Source organism: Leopardus geoffroyi, chromosome D4, assembly GCF_018350155.1.
Source record: "Leopardus geoffroyi isolate Oge1 chromosome D4, O.geoffroyi_Oge1_pat1.0, whole genome shotgun sequence".
NCBI classification, from domain to species: Eukaryota; Metazoa; Chordata; class Mammalia; order Carnivora; family Felidae; genus Leopardus; species Leopardus geoffroyi.
The window spans coordinates 11,669,871-11,688,310 of NC_059342.1; the positions used below are offsets into that span (position 1 = coordinate 11,669,871).

The 18,440-nt window shown below is 46.5% G+C and overlaps 1 protein-coding gene across 2 annotated transcripts in view; it reads left to right on the top strand.

Moving 5' to 3' along the window:
- Window positions 1–18,440, top strand: part of PIP5K1B (phosphatidylinositol-4-phosphate 5-kinase type 1 beta) — a 312,168-nt gene that overhangs the window by 273,291 nt on the left and 20,437 nt on the right. For both annotated transcript variants that reach the window (XM_045469367.1, XM_045469368.1), the window contains exon 13: window positions 12,151–12,268. In XM_045469367.1, the coding sequence (XP_045325323.1) occupies window positions 12,151–12,268 (118 nt within the window). The remainder of the gene's footprint in view (window positions 1–12,150; window positions 12,269–18,440) is intronic.

Genomic DNA, 18,440 nt, shown 5'->3' on the forward strand with positions numbered 1-18,440 from the left:
CGGCTGCTGGGGGCGGGGTGGTTGGGGAGGGGCGCTCAGCTGCCACCAGCTCTTAGAACCGGGAGCAGCGGCACAGATTCCTGTCCCCCGAACTCGGAGACCTGGCGGCCCCTCGTTCACTTGTGTCTCCACCTGCCGGGTCAAAGTGCCGCCCTCGGTGCTGCGTCTGCCGCAGGCTTGGCGCCTCGGGCGCTCACCTCTGTGAGGAGACAGGCAGGTTCACCCAGAGTAGGAGCCCCCAGGGCAGCCCTCAGTGGATTCCCCAGACAGTGACCGCGCTCCGACCGCCCCACCCCCCTCCGGAACACGCGGCCTCCGCGTCTAAAAGTAGCAGAAGTGGGAGAGCACCGCAGCACGTGGGTGGCCCGCAGAAAAGGCAGAGAGGGAGCAGCAGATCTTTCTGGAAGCCCCCTGCGTGGTTTGGGAGCCGGGTGGCTGAAGCATTCGAGATGCCCTGACCGTGGCCGAGGGCTTCCCACGTGTCAGGGGCCACCCCGGGGAGTCTCGCAGACCCGCCTGCACGCTCAGCCCAGGAGCTCACCCTGGAGGAGGCGCGCCGCCCTGGCACCTGCAGGCTGACTCTACCCGGGCTGCAAGCAGGGCCCATGGTTCAGAGTTCCCCACCCCATGGCTGCCTCAGCCCCCCCCCCCCAACCATAGCGCCGAGAGGGGAGCTTTTCTGAGAGGGGCGGGGGGGGGGGGGGGGTTGGCTTGATCATCGCATCGGAAGTGTGTGCCCCTACGCGGCATCCCTCCCTAGGCCCGAACAAGTATTTGCAGCCTGTAAGTGAGACTTGACTGCCCTTGTGGGTTTTCTCTACAGGGATATCTTTCCTGTCCGCTTTTCTCATCAGTTAACGTTCTGGCGGCTAAACTCAAAAGAGCAGAAAGGGATTCTTTACAAAATGTTACAATAAATCTGTGCAGGCAGGTCGCGTCCAAGCCCCACCCCCACCACGGAACAGGTGCAGTTTGAGAGGTGAAACTCAAGGTGCTGCTGCTTTGCGTTTGGATGGGAAGAGCATGACCCTCTGACCTGGTCCCCTGGATGACCCCATGAGGGGGGCGGGGCCTGTCACTCCCGATATACACGAGGAAGCCCGGGCTCAGTGTCAGGACTTGCCCAGACCAATAACTAATGATCCCAGGAGCAGGGCCAGTATCTGCGCCTCCACCAGCTCAGTCCATACTCTCTCTCTGGGTTTAATCCCCATGGCAGGGAGTCCATTTCTAAAGGGCAAAACACCCCCAAGGTGAAGCAGCCTAAAACATGGTGAATATAAGCAAAACTAAAAAGATGACTCCATTTTTTCTAATATAATTTATTGTCAAATTCATTTCCAGGGCTCATCCCAACAAGTGGCCTCCTCCCTGCCCATCAACGCCTTTCCCCTCTCCTCAACACCACCCCCCCCCCGCCCCCGCTCATCTACCCTTGGTTTGTTCTCAGTCCTTGGAAGTCTCTTATGGTTTGCCTCCCTCCCTCTCTGTAACTTTTTCCCCCTCCCTCTCCCCCATGATCTTCTGTTACATTTCTCAAGATCCACATATGAGTGAAAACATACGGTATCTGTCTTTCTGACTTATTTCACTTAGTATAATACCCTCCAGTTCCATCCACATTATTGCAAATAGTAGGATTTCATTCTTTCTCATTGCTAAGTAGTATTCCATTGTATGTATAAACATCTTCTTTGTCCATTCATCAGTTGATGGATATTTAGGCTCTTTCCATATAATTTGGCTATTGTTGAAAGTGCTGCTATCAACATTGGGGTACAAGTGCCCCTATGCATCAGCACTCCTGTATCTCTTGGGTAAATTCCTAGCAGTGTTATTACTGGGTGGCAGGGTATATCTATTTTTAATTTTTTGAGGAACCTCCACACTGTTTTCCCAAACAGCTGAACCAGTTTGCATTCCCACGTACAGTGCAAGAGGGTCCCTGTTTCTCCACATCCTCGCCAGCATCTACAGTCTCCTGATTTGTTCATTGTAGCCACTCTGACCGGCGTGAGGTGATATCTCAGTGTGGTTTTGATTTGTATTTCCCTGATGAGGAGTGACGTTGAGCGTCTTTTCATATGCCTGTTCGTCATCTGGATGTCTTCTTTGGAAAAGTGTCTATTCATGTCTTCTGCCCATTTCTTCACTGGATTTCTTGTTTTTCAGTGTGGAGTTTGGTAAGGTCTTTATAGATTTTGGATACTAGCCCTTTGTCTGATAAGTCATTTGCAAATATCTTTTCCCATTCCATCGGTTGCCTTTTAGTTTTGTTGATTGTTTCCTTTGCAGTGCAGAAGCTTTTTATCTCCATGAGGTCCCAATAGTTCATTTTTGCTTTTAATGCCCTTGCCTTCGGAGACGTGTCGAGTAAGAAATTGCTGTGGCTGAGGTCAGAGAGGTTTTTTCCTACTTTCTCCTCTAGGGTTTTGATGCTTTCCTGTCTCACATTCAGGTCCTTCATCCGTTTTGAGTTTATTTTTGTGTATGGTGTAAGAAAGTGGTCTAGTTTCATTCTGCGTGTTGCTGTCCAGTTCTCCCAGTACCATTTGTTACAGAGACTGTCTTTTTTCCATTGGATACTCTTTCCTGCTTTGTCAAAGATAACTCCATTTACCCTTGTGGTTGCAAATATTTTTCTTTACACAGCCCAGCAAGCATGGTTTTGAATCCAGAGCGGGGAAACAGAACACTGACTCCCTGTTGGCCAGGCGTGAACAATATTTCCATAGCCCTGATAATATAAATTCTGCATATCAGTTTTCTAATTTTAGAATCAATCCATGGACAAAGCAGGAAAACTGTGGTTATAGCTACAAGATAGAATATAAACATTAACAGACATGACAGAGAGAAAAAAATTTTTAAGGGTGTCTGATACAAAGTGAGAGAGGAGGGCAGGAACAAAGATGAAATAATATGCGAAGTTAAAGATACATGGCATATGCTTAATGGAATTTTAAAAGGTTATTAAGTGTATCATTCATAGTTACATACTAAATATAAATAGATATTGGGAGGAAGTGCCGTGTAGGAAAGGTGTATGTCCTTCCTATTGAGGGTTGAGAACCACCAGAAATGCTAAAAAGAGAAATCACTGGGGCAGTTATTTCTGCCATGTTAAGTGGAAAAAGTGGCTAAATATGGGGGGGAAAAAAAAAGACAATACCATTGCCCAGCTACTTTTATTTCCTGCCCTTCTCTTCAGTGCTGAGATGTTTCCAAAAGAAAATGGCCTAAATAAAACCACGAGAGAAAGGACACTAAAATCTCCACCTGAGTGGCACCTAAGTGGCTCAGTCAGTTAAGCTTCCGACTTTTGGTTTTGGCTCAGGTCATGATCTTGCAGTCGACAAGCCCCGCGTGGGCTGGAGCCTGCTTCCGATTCTGTCTCCTTCTCTCTGTGCCCTTCCCCCGCTCATGCTCTGTCTCTGTGAAAAATAAATAAACATTAAAAATAAATAAAAAATAAACGTTTTTAACAAGTGAAATCACTCAAGGAGCTGCCCCCCACCAAGGAAGGGGGTAGGTTGGGGGTCAGGACAGGAAAGTATTTTCATCTTATGTCATTTGTATCATGTGATCTATTTTTGTTACTTTGATAAAAGAAGATGAGAAGATAAAGGCACTGAGAGGTTAACTTTATTTTATTTTTTTAGTTTATTTGGAGAGAGCATGAGCAAGGGAGGGGCAGAGAGAGAGGGAGACAGAGAATCCCAAGCAGGGTCAGCGTGGAGCCCAGTGTGGGGCTCGACCCTGCGAACCATGGTATCATGACATGAGCTGAAATCAGACACTTAACTGAGCCAGCCAGGCGCTCCTGAGAAGTCAACGTTTAGAGAAAAAAAACTGTGGATCATACCATGTGCCCCCTGAGCAAATGCCCCCTTGAGAATTAGCCATAAAACACTCATTAGGTCTGCAAACAGAAATCAGAGTGTTCCAGGCTATAAAATCATGGATGACTGTTTTCAGCAGGGCAGGCTGGCTGGTGCTCTCCAATGAAGGCAAAGTAATGTTGCTCGTAACATTGTGTGACATCAGAAAACCATTAATGTCTGTCTCTCTGGCCGCTCCCCGGCCCCCCCCCACCCCGCCCCTGCAGGGGGTGAAATGCCCCCTCCCGAACAGCTTCCCTATGACAAGTTTGCAACTGTGCAGAGAGCTGAGCCCTGAGCAGCTGCAGAGTATTGGCAGTTCCTTTGGTTTTACAAGGGAAGAACAGAGCTGGGGAGATTAACAGTTTCCTGGACGCCTTGTTGCAAATTAGTCTCAATTAGCCCTCAGTCTGAACTGAGGGAATTGTGGCAAAAGTTGATGGTGCAGAACCCAGGCCGGCAGCCAGACTCTTCAACCCAGCCACGGAACATCGCTTCTAGAAATGGATCTTCTGGAGCTGGAGGCTAAGGAATGGCAGGTCCTCTCCCACAACCACTGGGCTTTCAGGGCATTGCTCCCAAGAGAGATGCTCTCACTTACAGTGACCCCTAAAAAGACTTTGGAAATCTGTCAAATTAGAAATTGATTGCAATTTCTAATGCCCAGGAAATCTACAGTGCAGTAAGAAAACAGGGCTAAGGAGCAAGAATGTCCCCTAATGTCGGAATGATAGAGAAACAAACGTGAAATTGACCAGTGGCTCAGGCATTTAAGGGAAAATTCTCTTTAGAACTAATCTTACCTTTACTCCTCAAGGCATCTCCAAGGACGGAGGAAATGGCCGCAGGCAGTGGATCCAGGTGGCTCTGTTGGATGGTTTATTCTTGGATTATCTCCCTATTTTAAAAAAAAAATTTTTTTTTAATGTTTATTTATGTTTGAGAGAGAGAGAAACAGAGTGTGAGCAGGGGAGGGGCAGAAAGAAAGGGAGACCCAGAATCCCAAGCAGGCTCCAGGCTCCGAGCTGTCAGCACAGAGCCCAACACGGGACTCCAACCCACGAACTGTGAGATCATGACCCGAGCCAAAGCCAGACGCTTACCCTACTGAGCCACCCAGGCTCCCCTCCCTATTTTAAAAATTACATTTCATTGATTTTTTGAAGTAGCAATGGACGTTCGCATGCACATTCAAGGATACAGTGGAAAGGTTCTATGGCACAAATAACTTTGTATTCTATGTGAAGCGCTTCTTGATTAGCAAAGATACAGCTTTATCTTCAATGGTGTCTCTGACCTTTATTAATCTCTTGGCTAAAAACAGAATGTTAAGATGAATTGTTTTTATTATCAGCTTTAACTGAAGCCCAAAACAAACCTGCAGGACTTGAAAAGCAAGTGGCCCAAAACCAGTTGTGCAACTACCCCTCTCCCACCTTTAAAAAGGGTTAGACAAGGGGCGCCTGGGTGGTTCAGTCGGTTAAGCGTCCGACTCTCGACTCCAGCTCAGGTCTTGATCTCATGGTCTGTGACATCAAGCCCTACGTCCGACTCTGTGCCGACAGCATGGAGACTGCTTGGGATTCTTTCTCTCCCCTCTCTCTGCCCCTCCCCATTTGCGTGCTCTCTCTCTCTCTGTTTCAGAAATAAACATTAAAAGTGTTTTTGAAAAAAATAAAAGAGGGGCGCCTGGGTGGCTCAGTCGGTTAGGCGTCCGACTTCGGCTCGGGTCGTGATCTCGCGGTTTGTGAGTTCAAGCCCCGCGTTGGGCTCTGTGATGACAGCTCGGAGCCTGGAGCCTGTTTCAGATTCTGTGTCTCCCTCTCTGTGACCCTCCCCCGTTCATGCTCTGTCTCTCTCTGTCTCAAAAATAAATAGATGTTAAAAAAATTTTTTTTAAATAAAAAAATAAAAGAGGTTAGAGAAGCCAAGAAATGAGTGGGGCAGTTAGCCTGTGATCATTAGAGAGAGCTGTCAGGGAGTGGGGTACCTGTCCTGGCCCAGGAATAGGCACTTCAGTGGGATACTACAGAGGGCAGGATAGTGTCCCATGGAGTAGAGGGGACATACACGTGTCCCCTAGTGTCCCAACTCATGCCTGAGAGCCTTAAAACTCCACTGGAAGAGCAGGGAGAATTGCTGTGTACAGATGGTCTATGCCCCTCCCTCCCTTGTATCTCTTTCGTGTGCTTGAAGTATTTGCCTTCCTCAATACTATGTAAATTCCATGAGGCAGAGAGTTGATTTTCATCTCTGCTCCCTCCTGGCCCCTAGACCACAGCGTGCATAAAAGGGTGTTTGTGTGGTACATGCATGAGGCTAATCCCTCCAACAACCTTGCATGTTTGATATTGTTCTCATTTTATATGTGGGAAACTGGAGCTTCTAGTTCCAGAGTTCCAGAGAGGTTAAAAAAGTTACCCAGTATCACCCACAACCACACACTTGAGCCAGAATTCAAAACCTCGTTCCAAAGTTCACAGTCTGCCTGTGCTGCATTACCAGCTCAGGTATCTGTTTTCCTAAAATGCATTCTCCCCTTTTCTCAGGCGGTAGTTAGTACCTGACGTAATAGTTTTAGGGAGGTAACATGTCAGTTCTGTGCTCGGATCTCACTATGTACTGAATAAGGAGGATAGCAAATATAAAGATTAGTGGATTGGTCATGTAGCTCCGTGCCAAGATGTATTAATGTCAGATTATTTTGAGTGCATTTAATGGGACTTAAGTGTATCAATGCCTGATGATTGACATAGGGCTGTATGCATTTTACAGAGTTCTTATGTCATTTTTTAAATTGAAAGTTGGAAGCTTAAATAACTTGTTAATTATGTGCATTTACCATAAAATTTCCCATCTTCATCATTTAATTTTTTTAATGTTTATTTATTTTTGAGAGAGAGAGAGACACACACACACACACACAGAGTGCAAATGGGGGGAGGAGCAGAGAGAGAGGGAGACACAGAATCCAAAGCAGACTCCAGGCTCTGAGCTGTCAGCACAGAGCCCGACGTGGGGCTCAAACTCACGGATTGTGAGATCATGACCTGAGCTGAAGTCAGACACTCAACCTCCTGAACCACCCAGGCACCCGTCCAGAACTCTTTTCATCTTGCAGAACTGAATGTCCCCATGAAGTGACTCCCCATTCCCCCAGCCCCTGGCAACCACCGTTCATTCATCTTTTTACCTCTGTGAGTTGAATTACTCTAGATGCCTCATGTAAGTAGATTGATACAATATCTGCATTCTAATGCCTGGCTCATTTCACTTGGTTCCATGTTCTACAGATTCACCCATTAACATGTCAGAATTCACTTCCTTTTCAAGGCTGAATAATTCCACCTTGTGCGTACGTATCACATTTTGTTTATCTGTTTCCTCCATCGGTGGACATTTGATTTGCTTCTGCCTGTTGGCCGCTGTGAACAAGGGTGTATTTGCTCACTAGGGCTGCCTTAACAACGCAGCATTGATTAGGTAGCTTAAACACCAGAAATGTATTTTCTTATACCTCTGGGGACAAGAAGTCCAAGATCAAGATGGCAGCAAGTTTGGTTTCTTCTGAGGTCCCTCGCGTGTCTTCACATGGTCTTTTATACGCGTCTTTTGTGCCCGTACACATCTCTTAAGGGCACCAGTCACATTGGATTAGAGCCTTTCCCAATGATCTCATTACCCTTAATTACCTCTTTAAAGACTTTATCTATAGACACATTGTGAAGTACTGGAGGTCAGGATATGAACGGGAGTGGGGTGGGGGTGTGGGTGGAGGGCGGTCAGGGGAGACCCAATGTTTAGCCCATAACATGGGGTGAACAAATATAGGAGACTCCGTTTTCAGTTTTTTGGGGGGTATATACCCAGAAATGGGATTGATGGATCATATGGTAACTGTGTTTTTCACTTTTTATTTTTAATGTTTATTTTTGAGAGAAAGAGAGACAGAGTGTGAGTGGGGGAGGGGCAGAGAGCGAGGGAGACAGAATCCGGAGCAGGCTCCAGGCTCCGAGCTGTCAGCACAGAGCCGGACACGGGGCTCGAACTCACAAACTGTGCCATCATGACCTGAGCTGAAGTTGGTCGCTCAACCGACTGAGCCACCCAAGCACCCCCAGCTCTTTCTTTTTTTTTTAATGTTTTTTCATTTATTTTGAGACAGAACATGCTTGGGCAAGTGGGGGAGGGCAGAGAGAAAGGGAAAGAGAATCCCAAGGAGGCTTTGCACTGTCAGCGCAAAACCCATCGCAGGGCTCGATCTCATGAACCGTGAGGTCATGACCTGAGCTGACATCAAGTCTGGCACTGAATCGACTGAGTCACCCGGGCACCGCAAGCATCCGACTCTTGATTCCGGCTCAGATCCTGATCTCACAGCTTGTGAGATCGAACCCCAAGTCTGCTGTCTGCTGACAGTGTGGAGCCTGCTTGGGATTCTCTCTCCCCGTCTTTCCCCGCCCCTCCCCCACCCGTAGACCCTCACGCATGGGTGTCACCAAGCATGCTCTCTCAAAATAGATCAAAATAAAGAAAACTCCCACCCAATAGTAGTCATTCCCTGTTCTCCCCCCACCCCCACCCACCACTCCTCTGCCTTCTGTCTCTTCTAGATTTGCCTGTTCTCTACAGTTCGCATAAGTGAAATCATACGATATGTGGTCCTTTAGGACCAGTTTCTTCCATTTAGCATAAGGTTCTCAACATTCCCCCATGTTGTCGCACACATCTGTCCTTTGTTATTCTTCTGCTGGATGACATTCCATTGTAGGACTTACTTACCCGTTCATCAACTGGTGGACATTTGGGTTATGAACACTTTGGGGCTATTCTGAAGCCTGCGTCCTGGGAGCATTTGTGTACAGGTTTCCGTGTGGACGTATGTTTTCGTTTGTCTTGGCTGTTTGTCTAGGCGTGGGATTCCTGGGGCGGTTGGTTTTCAGGACCCCCCACCCTGTTTTCCAAAGCAGCTGCACCTTTCTACAACCTCGTCAGCAGTGGAGGAGGGCTCCCGTGTCCTCACATCCTCTCCGGCTCTTGTTACCATCTTTTTTTTATAGCCATCCTCGTGGGTGTGAAGGTGGTATCTTGGTTTAGTTTTTCTTTGCATTCCCCTAATGAGCGATGATGTTGAGCATCTTTTCATTGGCTTATTGGCCATTTGTATATCTTCTCTGGATAAGTGTCTATTCAGATCCTTTACTCATTTTTCACCTGGGAGATTTGCCTTTTTATTGTTTTAAGAGGTCCTTACGTAACCTGGATTTAAGTCCCTATGAGTCTCATTTTCATCCCCCAAATATAATGATGCTCAGAATATTCTGTTGGGATAGGAAAGAATCCTAATACATGTGAGAAACAGTACAAATAGAGTGGGTTTTTTTTTGTTTTTTTTTTTTTTGGTATCTGTTTGATTTTATCAAATTTGATCAGATAACAACAGAGGGAATCTGGTATTTCTTGTTTTCTATAATATAACAGTGTTTATTTTAGGTAAAATAATTCATACATGTACCTGTCAAATCCCACAGGATACCCTGTTTTTCTCAACCATGCTAGTAGCTTACTCATAGTTACCAAAAATAGAAGATAAATGTTAGATTGAAAAATATGGGAGTTTACTTCCAGGGGAGGGACTGGATCACAAAAGGATGGGAGAAAAAGGAACACGACTTCTAGCTATATTTTATGCTGCATCTATTGCCATTAAAAAATTTTTTAAATTTTAAGAAAAATCACTTCCAGAATCTTCTTGGTTAAAGTCTTAAATATCACAACTAAAAACTCAGACAAGAAGGGGAAAACTTGGCTTTGAACTTCACCAAATAAATTCTGTGTTCCTAAAATTCCCCAGAAGCCATTAGAGACTTTTTAATTACATAAAAATAAACTATGAACCCCAAAAATAGGGATAAAAATCAAAAGTCATACCACACTCATATGTTCTCTGACCACCTTGTTTCTTGGTTTGACGTTTAAGTAGATAATTCGTCTTTTGTGAGTGACAGTATAGCAGCTGAAAAGCAAACGTCATGTAAAACCCATCACTGCATCCTTACTTTTGGTGCAAAAAATAACTTGAGCAGTATTCACGGCTCCACAGTGCTTCTCAAAGCAGCTTCCCTTGAAGGCTGACAGTTTACCCAACCAAGAAATCTCTAAAGGTTTACAGAATGGGGCGCCTGGGTGGCTCAGTCGGTTGAGCGACCAACTTCAGCTCAGGTCAGGGTCTCACAGTTTGTGAGTTCGAGCCCCGCGTCGGGCTCTGGGCTGACAGCTCGGAGCCTGGAGCCTGCTTCGGATGCTGTGTCTCCCTCTCTCTCTGCCCCTCCCCCACTCACACACTGCCCCTCTCTCTCTCTCTCTCTCAGAAATAAACATTAAAGGTTTATGAAGTCAACAGCTCCATGGAGAGAGGTCACACTCACCCTGCTCCTTCAAGTGCTTCGGGACAAACTGTGTGTCCCACACTGTGGGGTTTTTGAAAACAGAGGACTTTTTTTTTCTACAGTGTCCAGAATGTAAGAGAAAACCTGTCCAGGCAGAGTGCAGTGGCTTTTACCCCTTCGTTTTCACGTTCCCCCGCATCACCAAATGAGAGGCCCCCAGGAGACTCCCGTGCCCTTCTCACTACTTTCGTAGTATTTTGACAGTTATTGTTTCAGTATCTTTTATGATCAGAAAAAATGCAAATGAACCTGATTTATTAAGACTCATACAATTCTAGTGACCCTTTTTTTTTTTTCCAGTACTGAAAAGGTCAGGATTTCTAACTATGTGACATAGCTTCAACTGATGGGTAGACGTGTACAGAAAGAAAGTGATGTGTCGTTCCCAGAGTAGGGACGGGCAGAGGATTAGAAGGTCCTGTCAGTCTCCTGTTGAGCTGGGAGGCTCCGACAAAAAACTCAGAGGATGGCTTCGAACTAGAGTTTTCAGAAGCAGTGAGCTAGGAGCGGGGCCCTGCAGGGTGGCAGGACCTGGTCACAGGGTAGGTGAGAGGGAGCAGTCTTCCACACTCCCGCTCTCGCCCCCTGGCAGGTGGGCTCCACCTGGCGATGGCCAGCCCCTTGCCACAGCTCACCGGGCCCCCATAGTCCTCTCCTCCACTGCTGTTGGCCACGTTGTGTTCTTGCAAAACCTTCGCGTGGAAAATTCCCAGTTTAAAGATCTAACTTGCGCATTCCTGAGCTCCTAGCTCGATTCCCAGTGTCACTACTATCAAAGTGGGCTGATTAATTCAACAGGTGCCAGTGGCTCTCCCATCATGGCAAAACAAGGTGGTTTTCCCTCGTACCTCACTCACGAGTACGTCTGTCTGGCCGCCTTCCTTTGTGTCTGTTGTCTTTCCTGTTACCAAAGGCACACGTAGGCTGTTTTCACCAGTGCTCGGTGCCTGCGTCAGTCATCATTAGGCAGAGTGTAGGCCTTGGACAACAGCATGAGCCTCACCTTGGAGCTTATTAGAAATGCAAACTGATGGGCCGCCTGGGTGGCTCAGTCAGTTAAGTGTCCCACTCTTGGTTTCAGCTCAGGTCATGATCTTGAGGTTTGGGGAGTTTGAGCCTTGCATCAGGCTCTGCACGGTCGGTGTTGTGGAGCCTGCTTGGGATTCTCTCTCTCCCCCTCCCCTGCGCGCACGGTCTCTGTCTCAAATAAATAAACTTAATTTAAAAAATGCAAACTGATGGGGTCTGTGTCAGATCAACTTCATCAAATCTGGGGGTATAGGTCCTAGGAAACTGGGTTCTAACCAACCCTCCAGGGGATTCTGATGCACACTTAAGTTGGAGAACCATGGTTACAACTGGACCTTCCCCACCTAAAAGGAAAAGAGAACAGTAGAGAGAAATCGTCCCTACGGACGGTGCCCAAGGTTATCTTTATCAACTACCAGAGCATGAGTACTCCAAGTGGAAAACGTAAGCAGTGGGAACCAATTTCTCAAAGTCAGAGCTGACCCGTGTGCCTCTGGATTATAGCTCTCCACCCTCCCGAGGCTGGGGACCCACAAATCACTTCTCAGAAATGTAAAGCATCCCGTGGAGGAAAGTAGACAGAAAAATCTGCTGGCACCACCAAATTCCTGAAACTCAAGTGAGCCTATCTCCGGGCAGGACCTTATTTCCTTTGAACTCTCAAACTCTTTTTTTTTTTTTTTTATCCCAAAAGGCTTTCCCAAACTCTGCTGCTTTAGCCACACCTTTGCAAGTATCCTTGGATTTTGCTCCGGAGGCCACATGCTCATCATTCTTCTTTGTCTTTCCAGTAAAGGGTTGCCTTCCAGTTCAACATTTACCTTGGAAGAGGGGACCATCTACTTGACTTCGGAGTCCAATGCTCTGGAAATGCAGGATGATAATGCCTCTGTGCTCGATGTCTATTTAGTAAGTAATTTTCATTTCTTTCCCTTCCCTTCTGGTTGACAGACGGACCCAGGCCTCAGCCGACACAAGAACAGGCACGCTTGGGTTTTAAACCAACGGTGGCGCCCTATCACTTCTGCAAATGGCGTGTCTTTCCACAGCCATGTTCTCCCACAGTTCGTGTAGAACATCACACAAAAGAGTAGGTAGGGTGAGACGCAAAATCGGCAAATGTAACCAGAGAACAAGTCCCCTGCTCATGAGGCAGGGTGTGGCTTCTCCGTGTCATTCTCAACAAAGTCAGGCCTTCTTGAACCCAAATGTGTATCCTCTTGTGTGTAAATCTTCTCGAATTCTGGATCACTGCCTTGGTAAATTGGTAGCTTAAGAGGCACAGAACAGGGTTGTGGGGAAAAGTCAGCACTCAAGAATCTTGGCTCTCTCCCTCAATTGTCACCAACCAGCTGCGTCACCTGGACAGGAACCTGTGTGTCCTTATTTGCCAAAGGAGGGAAATACCGCCCGCCTCCCGAGGCTGCTTACAGGATGAGGAGTGATCCCGTGTGTGAACACCCTTTAGTGCCTGCCAAGTTGTCTGCAGTGGCTTAACTGAATTATTAGATGAGGGCTGGAAAGATACATGATAGACTCAAGGGTAAAAGAGGAGAAGGGGCATTTACCCTACGAAGTACATCCCACACGCGTTCCCCACATCCTTGTACACCTGCACAAAAATCCCATGAAACAGGCCAAGTGTTGATTTCAGATTTTCCACGCATGTGTGTGCAAGCTCCACGTTGGGAACCAACGTAGGAACACCCCCACACCACCATTTTACACTTGTCCATATGCCCCAGCCTAGCCCTGTATTCCCCTCAAGTATACTCTGGAGGACATCCGTCACCGAGAATGCTACTCATTATCCCAGAGGCCTCCAGTGTCTTCCCTCCCCTCCCAGAGTAAGATCCACAGTCCTCAAGGCCCTGCATGGTCTGATCCACCATGCCTCTCTGACCTCCTTTCCCTGCCTCTGTCTTTCTTGCTGATACCATTCCAACCACACTGGCCTTGGTGTTCCTCCCGTAACCAAGCTTGTCTCTGCCTCAGGACCTTTGCATTTGCTATTACTGTCTGGACATAATTTGTTGTTCCATGCTTACTCCCTTGCTTCCTTCAGTCTCAGCTCAAACATCTCCCTCTCAGATAAGCTTTCCTTGACCTCGAAGCCCTCTCCCCACAACAACCATTGGGAAAGGACCTCTGAATATCCTGATTGTGGCACTAATAGAATTTTTTTCCACTGGGCAACACTCCTCCCACACCGCCCCCACTTTTTAAAATAAGCTATGATGTATTGTAAAATCCTTACAGAAGAGCTGGTTCCTCTCTACCACCAAGAAGATAGGGAATTAAATAGGAAAAAAAAAAAAAAAAGGTTTATAGTAATTTTTTGGTCCCAGGGCAAGTTTGGTTTTATCCAGAAGTAGAAGTTGGGAAGTCTACAATGAAAGAGGAAGTGAAATCTCATCTTCATGCGCTAAGAGTTTGTGCTCCTTGTGTGTTTCTTCTAAAAACCAGATTTGCACCAACTGGGGGCATGGGCTACTGCTGGGTGCAATGTAAGATCACAAGGTGGTTAAATGGCCCTGCTGACGCCAGTCCCTTATCTGTTACCCTTATTCCTTTGGTAGAAAGCTTGTCTCCTTAGTCATTTCAGCTGTTCCTCCCTGGTATTAACAGTTTCATTTATAAGGAACCTGCTTATGGACTTTTATCAGTGTCTGATTTCACTGTGCTGCTTCTGTGCCTTTCTTGGACACTGATAAGCACAGCATTTCACTAAAGGATAATGCTTGCCTCAAGAAGCCACAGGGAAAAGCCACGATATTAATGGTTGGTTGTATTGAAAACACTTGAGCAGCACTTAGAACTCAAGGGATCTGGGAGTTTAGAACTGAAAGAGACAGTGGTGATAGTTACCCGGTGGCTGTGGCCATCTGCCCAGCCTTCCCCGCACAGGGTCCCTTGTGGTTCAGCAGCACAGGAAGTGAGAGGACTCAGGCAGCCGAGGCAGTAGAAGTTCTCACCAAGCTTGGAGAAAAGCTGCTCTAGCCTAATCCTATTTTGTAGCTACTAACCATAAGCCCTTTAACATTTTTCAGTGTTTCCTACAAGCCTGGCAATGTCCTAAATACTTGGTCTTAAGCCACTTAATCCCCACAACCCACGAAGCAAATGGAGCTCCCTTGTGCAGAAAGATCATCAGTTTGCCCCAAGTTATGCAACCAAAGAGTAACTGATTAAGCGCTGGGATTCAAGGACCCCACTGCGGGGAGTCTACCCCAAAGCCCCTCACTTCCTTCAGTCACACCGTTGGTGTTCACTTAAGTAAATTTCAATCAAAATAATGATGTTCCAGAACAGAAACAAATGAGAAGAGCAGCAGTATCTTACATCTTTAAAATCCCTAACTTCTGGTTTAATAGAAGAGGCTGGATTCTCGTGTTGTTTCCGCCTCAGTCTGTTGTGATCGGGCACGTCTTCATACGACCCTGTGTGCCCACCAGAGGGCATGGGAATGAAAAGGCAGACCTCTGATTATTATTTACAAAGATCTGATGGATCCCCAGAAATGGTCTCCCACCCACTGTCCTAATCCTTTCAGTTAGCCCCTTCCCCTGCTGCAGAACCACGTGGGGCATAAAGGAATGACCCAGAAATAGGCCCCTGGGCTCTGTGCCTATCTCTGCCTCTCACCAGTCGTGGACTTTGAATTGACCACTCTTTTATTAGGGCCTCAGTTTTTTCATCTATAAGATGGATCATTAACTTATCAGCTCTGGCCTGCCATGACTTCCTCCAAATTACATGGAGTTGTAGTAGAGGAGGTTTTGCCAGAGTCACAGCACTGGTTTCTCCGAATGTTGCTGTCTCATCACCTTCTCTACCCTGAACCTTCACGGTATTTAGACTTAAATTTTTTGGCAATGCACCTAGAAAGTGCTGCACCATTAATTTGTAAATTCCAGGTTGTGTTTTCACGCTGGAGGTTTTTATTTTTTATTTCGCATGCCCTTTCAGTTCCGAAAGGATACAGCTCCTGGGCCACCCTTTGCAGTTTGCCTCCACGCTCTGAAAGAGTGAATGGAAAAGATAAACAGGAGAAGAGAAGACCTTTTTTCGTCTTCCTCTGGGCCTCATTAGAATCCTCTTAATCAAAGGCATCCTTACTTGAAGGGCATTTGGAGGCTTTGGTGGGGACATTGTTTTCAGCGTTTAACCAGACATAGGGAGGTTTCTCTTATGCTTCTCCTCCTTTAGGATACAGTGTTTCTCTACAGATAGATACAACCTAATCCCCTGGTGCTATTATTTGTCTTTTAGTATATAATACTGTGTAGAACCCTTTAAAAATAGATAGGTTTTAAAACCACATCACGTATGCACACCGGGTAACCTATGAAATTCCTTTTAAGGATCCACCCACATTATACACTTGTCAGGTCAGCCAGCTATCCTGCTTTCCGCTGTGATCTGACATGAAATTGAAAGCATAGTTTACCTGGAAAGGCAGCTAATTGTCCCATCACCCTCACGAAAGCATTGGGTTCAGGTTCCGTGTTTCCCCTATCCTGCGTTCCTTTGAAAACGACCATTCACCTTCACTCCAAAGAGTTCCAGGCTCTCTGCTTCATTTGCAAATATTCAAGTCAAGGGAGTTGTTTTTCAGGAGGGTTTTATGCAGTGACCAAAGATGCGTCTGCCATTGAATTTTGAGTTGATGGCACAGATGAGGGTATTTAAAAGAATACAACAGCGATGAACAGGCTCTGTTGATTGAAAATGGGCAATCATGCCGTCTTCATAATAGAACTAGATTCCACTTTTTGAATAGTCTCAAATATTCTAAGGCACTGACGCTGTCCCCGTAGTGGTTATTTCACATCCTGAGGCAGCTTCTTTGATGTAGAATGCAATTTAAGGAGAAGGGGAACAACCAACCAAACGCTGCTGAAAAATGTTATGGGTCTGACTAGCTGAGCAGGGATGGGTCCGTGGGGGATCATGGGATTGCTTTAAGAACACAGAAGTTTGAAAGATGCCACTAAACAATGACTTTCTTCTCTTGAGTCTCCAGGTTCTACTCTTTTCTTTTTCACACTTTCCCTATTAACATCCTCTCAATAACATGTGCTTTCATCCAGAGAGGTGTCTCTGCAAGATGGCTGTTTGAGGTATAAAAATAGCTGTGGGCAGAGGAGAAGAAACAGTTAAGCCATTTCTTAGCCTTGCCTGGATTGGAGATTAATGCTCTGATGTGCAGCTGTTGGACAGCTTGATTATTTAATGTGTCTTTAGGGTGGCTAATAATACTCTTTGATCACAGGACGAAGAGTGGCAGAGAAGTGAAAATGATTGAATTAACAGCTTATCGTAGCATTATGTATCAGAAAAGCCTGACCAAAAAAAAAAAGAAGAAAAACACTTTAAATTAGGTCACGGGGGTCTTAGAAAATCCACTGGAACTTCCTGGCAAGAGAAACAGCATTTGTGGATTTCGCTTCACTGGCATTGAGCTTTAAGACTTGTATGCGGAGTATCAGGTCCCTCGAATCACTCCCATTTGAGCCAGACTGGCTGCCGCAAGGGGTGTTTGTCTGAAACGGGGGCAATTCTGTTGCTTCTCAGCAGAGAGCTAGAATCCCCATCTGCCAAAGAGGCTGCTTGGGATCTTGGTAGATTTTAGTGAGAGCAGAGAAGGAGGATGAGGAGGAAGGCAGTGCCCTTGGCTTGTAAGGCATTTAACCAGAATGCAGTTTCCTTCTGCCATATGACCACATTTGGGAAGAAATGGAGAGATTAAACAAGAGCAAAGTAGCTCCCTTTGTTTATTCCCAGAAATGCTTGGCCCCCTTACGTCATTGACCAAATAATACTTGTAAGACGTGCAGAAGAATGGACAAAATGGATTCCCAGCTCCTAGACCTATGGCAACTGTGAGCGATTCCCATACTGACAGTTTTCAAATTAACGAGGCAACCCATTGGTCTGGGATAGGAGGACTCCCATAGGATTGTGGTTTTTATATATAAAAAAAAAAAAAAAAAAAAAAAAAACTGTTAAACTACTGTTTAAGGATTAGCTAAGGGCATTGGTAGTCACCCAGGCATTCTGGCTTTTCAGTTAAATTACACCCATAATTAGCAATTGAATGACAGGCTGCAGGGAGGGTAGCAGAGTTTTGTTTTGTTTTTTCCTTTCTGTTGGGTCCTAGCTTTGTAGTGACTCCTGGCCTCACTGGCCCGCTTGATTTCTGCCTTGAGGTCAGCTCTGCCTGAGGCACCTGCATCCGGGGCACCCCGAGGGTCACCCCATCATTTTTCCATCTTTGCCTCCTGGCGCTGGCTTCTCTCCACCTCCCCACTCCCTCTAGAATCTCCCTAACGCTTCTCTCCGGGATTTCAGTTTCCATGTTCTGCCGTGTCAGGGGGAGCCAATGTTTGCTACTCTCCCGAGCCTTTCCAACTCTTGGGCAAAGGGAACAGCCTCCAATGGTGTGACCTTGGAAGCCGCCAGGCATGGAGCCTGCAGGAACAAACTCCAAATGAACCCACACTAGGAACAGATGGGTTTAAAGAAAGCAAATTACAACCTATCCATGGACCGAGTGAACAGGGACTGTCCTCATTCCTACCATTTCGCTCTTATGGGATCTGAGGAGGAAGGTGGCACATTTGGTAGGGCGGAGAAGGTGTATGCATTATGCACTGAATAAAAAATAAATAAGGAGTCCCTGAGTGTGGCAAACGGTATGAGGAGGACTGAGGAGTGGGGCTCTGAGGGCTCGGCTTGCTTTGGTTTGTCTCTACCAGTGTTAGCTTCCTAGGGCTGCCCTAAAACCCAGTACCCATATCTGGGGGGCTGCAACAGAAATGTATCATCTCACAGTTGTGGAGGCCAGAAGTCCAAGACCAAGGTATCAGCAGGGTTATGCTCCATGGGAAAGCCCTACGAGGGATGCTTCCTCCCTTTCTCCCTTCCTCCAGCTTCTGGTGGCCCCGAGGGGTCCTTGGCATTCTTTGCTGTGCAGCACTAATCTCTGCCGATGTCTTCATGGAGCCTTGTCTCTGGGTCCCCTTCTTGTGGACCAGAAAGCAAAGCTAAGGTGACCCCCCAGGGGACTCCTACCACA